The following is a 6,538-nucleotide window of genomic DNA, read 5'->3' as shown; positions in this document are numbered from 1 at the left end:
AAATAACCAGTGCCAGTCAGGTTGATTAGTATGGTGCAGGAACAAGGTTCGATACGATACCAGTCTCCAAAGAATCTGTGGGGCTATGTTAGATTCACCTTACACTGGCGGTGGGCTCCCTCAGGTACAAATTTCAGCTGCTATTATTTATATGATTTTACAAGTGACACATTTTGACGTCTGCTCTCTGCTTCTGCCAAATGCTTAGTTGAGCAAATGCAAGGTATTATGGGATACTAAGCATAAGTGAATGAACAGGATTATGGTATAGGCCAGTTTCAGCGATATCACTGTTAAGAACATAAGAACAGCCATAGTGGGTCAGACCAAAGGTCCTTCTAGCCCAGTATCCTGTCTTCTGACACTGGCCAATGCCAGGTGCCCCAGAGGGAATGAACAGAACAGGAAATCATCAAGTGATCCATCCCCTGTTGCCCATTCCCAGCTTCTAGCAAACAGAGGCTGGGGACACCATCCCTGCCCATCCTGGCTCATAGGGTAAGAATTGATCTCGTTCTTTTTTTTAACTTATCTACTTCTTTTGTTACAATATTTGTGGCTAATGTTCTTGGTACTTAATGTATACAACTAGTATATAGATACGATGCAGATAATACATATTATGAATGTGATATATATCTAGATGCTACCCAGCATATATTAGGCAACAGGAACAAAGGTGATAGCAAAGCAGAGCGAGACTTTTTCCTGAGTATTTTATACACACACACACACACACACACACACACACACACCACTCTGTTTCATTTATATATTGTCAGTATCAGAAAGTTAACTTGGAACACTTTGTGTCAGAGATCATGCTGGTAAGGATTTGGCAAGTTTCGAAGTGCGTTGTGCTTCTGTGTGGTAGGGTTAAACCATGCGGGGCAGACTCTCAAATGTTCAGACACCACAACTAAGGTCAGGTTTCCCCTAGAAAAGGTTGGCACCAGCAGCTTCCATGGTGGCACATTTGGCACAGAAGAGCCCAGCACTCAGCACTTATTCTGGTGCCTAAATGGCCCCGAGTGTGTTGCTACATCTCAGCGGTGACTGAACTTCAGGGGCAGATACAGCATTTGTTACTGCAGCATACATGTCCATGGCCGTGCCTGGAAGTATCAATAATAAAGGCCAGATGTTCCAGCAAAGCAAGAGAAGGTGCAAGGAGGCTTCACACTCCTCACACTCCTACACACTCCACACATGTGGCCAAGTGAGGACAAGGTCAGGGCCAAGATCACCTTCTGGACAGCAGTGCTAAGCGCATGTAGGGGATGTGTATGGCTCCCTGTGAGTCGGAGGTGGAGTTCCCATCCCCGCGTACACAAAGCCCCCACAAACATGCTGTCTAATTAACTCAGAAAACCTCTCCTGCATCCTCTGCTTCCTGATCACTCAGCAGCCCCCTCCTGCTCAGCCTAGAAGCTTTTCCCTCGGAACAGAAGCAGCACCCGGTCACGAATCTGTTTGGTTTTCATACCGTACACAATGGGGTTCAACATGGGAGGAAAGAGGAGGTTGAAATTGGCCAGCAGGATATGTACGTGCGGGGCAACATGGCTCCCGAACCTGTGTACTGTTGCGGTGAGGACCACAGGAATGTAGAATAGTAAGATGGCACCAAGGTGGGAGCCACAGGTGCTGAAAGCCTTGAGCTGCTCTTTCTTGGATGCCAGGCTTAAGATAGCCCTTAGGATCTTGACATACGATAGGGAGATGAACATCAGATCCAGCCCCACAATGAAGACAGTTATGATGATCCCATAGATGTTATCGAACCTGGTCTCAGCACAGGCCAGCTTCACCATGGCCATGTGCTCACAGTAGCAATGGGAGATGACGCGGGACCCGCAGTAGGGCAGCCTCCTGACGAGGAAGGGCAGAGGGATCACTGGCAGAATAGCCCGGGCCAAAGCCGCCAGCCCGATCTTTGCTATCACTGAATTGGTCAGGGTGGTGACGTACTTCAGGGGGTTGCAGATGGCCACGTACCTGTCGAAGGCCATGGCCAGCAGCAGAGTAGACTCCAGGATGTTGAACGAGTGCAGGAAAAACATCTGCACCAGGCAGGCATTAAAGCTGATCTCCCTGGAATTAACCCAGAAGATGCTCAGTGTTTTCGGCACAGTGGTTGTGGATAAAACCAGATCGATGACGGCCAGCATGGCGAGGAAATAGAACATGGGCTTGTGTAGGGAGGGCTCTGTCTTGATAGTATACAAGAGGGTGCAGTTTCCTAGAAGGGCCACGGTGAACATTAAGCAGAAGGGGATGGAGATCCAGAGGTGCAGAGCTTCCAGCCCCGGGATGCCCGTCAGGAAGAACACTGATGGATCAATGCCTGTGCCATTGGGAGTTGACAGGTTACCCTGCAGGAGCATCCTCTGCAAGTTTCACATCAATGTCTGTCCTGTCAATAAAACATAGGAGATGGTGAACAGACACTATACACATGTGTCTGGCTCACGGGGTGCAACTCCATTGGGAACGGATGACAAGGTCTGGCGCTGATAGAAACATTGATTGGGTAGTAAATATCGAGGACCTCAAATTAATGAAAGCCTGGATCCAGGGGTGTAAGTACAAAGTGATAAGATATCAGCTACTGCAGGGCTCTTGAATCTGGCAGGCAAAGGCATAACAAGTTCTAGTGGCTGGAAGTTGAAACCTTCAGAGTGCAAACTGTGAATAAGATGCAACTGTGCTACTGGAACTAAGATGGAATTAACCAGTTCAAGAAAACCATCAGAGGCTTAGTAAGTTCTCCATGGCTCAGGGTCTTTCAATAGAGATTGGATGTTCTCAGAGAGATGTTCTAGCTCAGCCACAAGTTACTGGGCTGCATGCAGGAATCATCGGGTGGGTTCTTTGGCCTGTGATATGCAAGAAGTCAGGCTAGATGGCCATGATGGACCGTTCTTGCCTTAAAAATCTACCACTCTATTATTTCAACAGACATTGCATCCATTTCTGTCACGTCTGGAGTTGGCTCTACACATCAGATCTCTGACACCAATCCTTATCTTCAGAAGACTTTCCAATTTTCACTACCTTTTGTGTTATCGTGAGTGTTTCTTTCAGTGCCATTACCAGAGCACCGGAGTGCTTGGGGGAGACACGATGAACTTCGTACTCCATTTACATCTGCAGCTTTCAGATTTCAAATTATTTATTTTGCTATTTTGGAGCACTGGGCACTTGTGCAAGATTAACCCGGATTGGCTCCAACCCACAAAACATATCAAGCAAATCAGCTGAAACCAGCCGAAATTAGCAAAACCCTTCCCTCCCTCAAACAGCGACCCACCCCCTGACTCCTACACTTGCCCAGGTGAGAAGTTGGGACAGTAGATATGGGCTTTGCAGCACGGTTAGGGTATTTCTGACCAAGGTTGAGTAGAGACTGAATTCCAAGGGAAGCCCCCTGACCCCAGCCAACTCTCTCTTACGCTGGGGAGTAGGGAGGGGAGGGGGGCAAACTCAATCCCTCTCCTCTCCCCGATCTCTATCACTGCTGACAACACCTCCAGCCTCGCACTCACTCAGGGCTACAACCTGGCAGACGTCTTTGACCCCTCCGACCTGCGTGTGCAGGGTGTGTCCAAGTGCTGTCACGTCGCTCTCCATCATGTTCCTAAGATCCTACCCTTCTAGCTACACAACAAAAACTCTCCTCCATCTCCAGCTCCTCATCATCTCCAGCCTTGGTTCCGGCAACCTCCTCCACTCTGGTCCACATACCCCTTCTCACACCTCCAAACCATGAAATCCCTCCACAGGCTCCATGTTCTCATCCTCAGGGCCCTTCACAGCTCCGTCTCCTTACTCATCCACTCAGTTCTCTTCCTGTGTTGTCCCCTCTCCCCTCCACTCTGCCAGGGATGGAGCAACCACCTGTCTGTGTCTCCCACGTTGCCTCCCTAATATAGAATAGCCTCCCTGAACCGGCCTCCTCCCCATTCCTGCTTCACACCCATCCTCAAGACCCACTCGGCCAAGGAACAATGGACCATTGGGTAGAGCTGATATGCATGTATTTAACATAACAGATGCATAGAATGGCAGGAAAAAATGGTCCGTATTTTGGTTTGTATTCCTTTATCTCCCCCTCCGTATGTTACAGAAGGCTTAATGTTGATGAAGAAAAGTATCTGTGTGTGCATGTGTGAGTGTGTGTGAGATAGTGTGTGTGTCTGTACAGTGCCTTGCACATTCTGAGTCAATAATTCTCAATATCTAGAGAACGTACAAAATCCCCCCAAACTTCCCAATCATTTGGTGGAGGAATTTTAACACGTGGCTCCTGGCTCCAGCCCATCATTAGCTCTTAGAGCTTTCCACCTTTGTTTGCACCCACAATGATCTGCCAGCAGGAATGTGGGCACGGAGGCCCCTATACACCTGATTTGTGGGGGCAGCTATTTCCAGGTGCAAATGATGCCTTCAGAACGGAAGGCCAGGTTTTAAAAAAAAGTGAGCCTCAGATGTAAGCCGCCTAGTCTCTTTCACATAAACTGCATTCCACAACCCCTTTCAGAATCCAGGCACCTTAACAGAAAGGAACTAAGACCAACGCTGGAGTTAAGAGAGGTCATCTGCCTGTGAAACATCTAAAGAGCCACTCAGCACCACATTCTCAATCTTGGGTGTTGAAAGTATTTGCCTTCATCCACGCTTGGGCACATAGCTTGATTTTTAGGAGGTGCTGAACACCCATCAACTCCCATTGAAAACCAGATCACTCGTTTAGGTGAAAACCAGATCATTCATTCCAAATATAGACCATAGCTGCCTAGCGATAGGCACCCAAGCTGGATCAGGTGGGGAACGATATAAAACTGCAGATGAAACAGGAAATTAAAATATACAGCAGCAGAATTTGGATCAGGTTTTGAACTTGCCCAGAATGTGGGTGTGTTTGGATCTGAGGTTCTGCTTCACACCCGTCTATGGCTACAGAACAGTACAATTCCTTTGCCCACACAAATCGGATTTCATGGGTGAACTCACCAGAATCCTGCAGTGCTCCCTTCCTTTCCTAGGGCCTCGCTCTCCCTCACGGGCTGTGTGAGGTCCACACGCTCACCCGGAGCTGCCTGCCTTTGGTGGATTTATAGCCAGGGTGAGAGAACTCGCCTCCTCCCAGCAGGGGGGTCTCGCAGTTCAGCTGGGAATCTCTGCTTCCACTTTGTCCTCCGCATCAGACAGAGTTAACGCTTTCTCTTCAGTCCTGGGAGAAAAGAAACTCTTCCTGCGTCGTGGGAATGAGAGATAGAAAAGCCATTTTCAGTCCCTCCTAGACCAAGATCCCTCCGCCATTGCAGAACTGATCATTACGGTACATTCCCCAGTGCTCTGCCCAGTCTCGTTTTAAACAACCCAAGCAATGAACTCTCTGCTACTTCCCTTAGGAGGCTGTATCCACCCTGGGGAGTCCATTAGTGTCCGGAGTACCTTCACTGGCTACGCGAGAGGGTCACCCTGGCTGGACAAATCGACTGCAGCTGCTTTCTGGCTGAATATTGAACAGTCCTCAGTCACTACGAATACAAGCTAGCTACTGCACACCACTCATGGGGAGAGGCCTTAGGAGTGCGAAAAGGCAATACAGCCTCAGAGATATTTACTCCGCAGTCGGTCTCCTTATGTTATTATTTTTAGTTTGCATTGAGATAGTGCTGAGAGGCCTCAGCCTGGAAATCGAGCCCCATCATGCCAGGTGCTGTACACACGTGTAATGAAAAGGTGCCCTACAGAGTTTCCCATCTGTGCTGATGTTTCAGTTCCCGGGTGCGGTAAACTTCCCAAGAAGGAATCTCACCTCATTTCAGCCCCACACTCCCCTGAGGCATTCAGTAACCCTGTGAACAATGGGGAGACATTCGGTGCAACAAGTGGATCCTCCTGACTATAAATAAGTCTACACTGAAATAAAAACCCCAAACCATGGCAGCATCTCAGAGCCCAGGTCAATTGACTCCGGCTCGCAGGGTTCAGGCTGCGGGGCTCAAAAGAGCAGTGAAGATGTTCCCGCTCAGGGTGAAGTCTGGGCTCTGGGCCTTCTCCCTTCACCGGCTGTGACAGAGCGATTCTGGCAGGACCCAACTGAGAGTGCCAAATCAGGACCAATTGCTCAAACAGGGCAGTCACAGCCTTAGGCTGGGGTTTTTCCACCTCTAAGGCAAACCAAACCAGCCAGACAAAAAGGACTTCGGTCTCACCCCACTGGCTAACCACAAGTCACACAAGCAATTTCCTTAGACACTCCAGTCTCCCAGTATCACCACCAGTGCACTCGTCCTGGGAAGGAATGGCTATGAAAACCAACACCCCAATAAAAGAAAAAGGTTCTCTCGATCCCAAAGGACCAAGCCCCAGACCCAGGTCAATATACACATCAGATCTTACCCACAAATCACGCTGTTGCCAATCCTTTAGAATCTAAAATCTAAAGGTTTATTCGTAAAGGGAAAAAGGTAGAGATGAGAGGTAGAATTGGTTAAATGGAATCAATTACATACAGTAATGGCAA

At 48.6% G+C, this 6,538-nt stretch overlaps 1 protein-coding gene across 1 annotated transcript; it reads right to left on the bottom strand.

Moving 5' to 3' along the window:
- Nucleotides 1–1,295: 1,295 nt before the first annotated feature.
- On the bottom strand, nucleotides 1,296–5,117 carry LOC123358843 (olfactory receptor 52K1-like). The gene is made up of 2 exons (XM_045001005.1): nucleotides 5,017–5,117; nucleotides 1,296–2,416 (listed from the first exon to the last, which is right to left on the bottom strand). The coding sequence occupies exon 2, from the start codon at nucleotides 2,385–2,387 to the stop codon at nucleotides 1,425–1,427; it is 963 nt and encodes a 320-aa protein (XP_044856940.1). The 5' UTR covers nucleotides 2,388–2,416; nucleotides 5,017–5,117; the 3' UTR covers nucleotides 1,296–1,424.
- Between the last annotated feature and the right edge of the window lie 1,421 nt (nucleotides 5,118–6,538).

The sequence above is a fragment of the Mauremys mutica genome, chromosome 1 (genome assembly GCF_020497125.1).
Source record: "Mauremys mutica isolate MM-2020 ecotype Southern chromosome 1, ASM2049712v1, whole genome shotgun sequence".
NCBI classification, from domain to species: domain Eukaryota; kingdom Metazoa; phylum Chordata; order Testudines; family Geoemydidae; genus Mauremys; species Mauremys mutica.
Note: the sequence above shows the minus strand (reverse complement) of the source record. Positions and strands in the feature narration are given on the sequence as shown.

Bases quoted from the DNA above. Each gene is read 5' to 3' on its own strand.
- LOC123358843 (XM_045001005.1), bottom strand. From the start codon at position 2,387: ATGCTCCTGCAGGGTAACCTGTCAACTCCCAATGGCACAGGCATTGAT.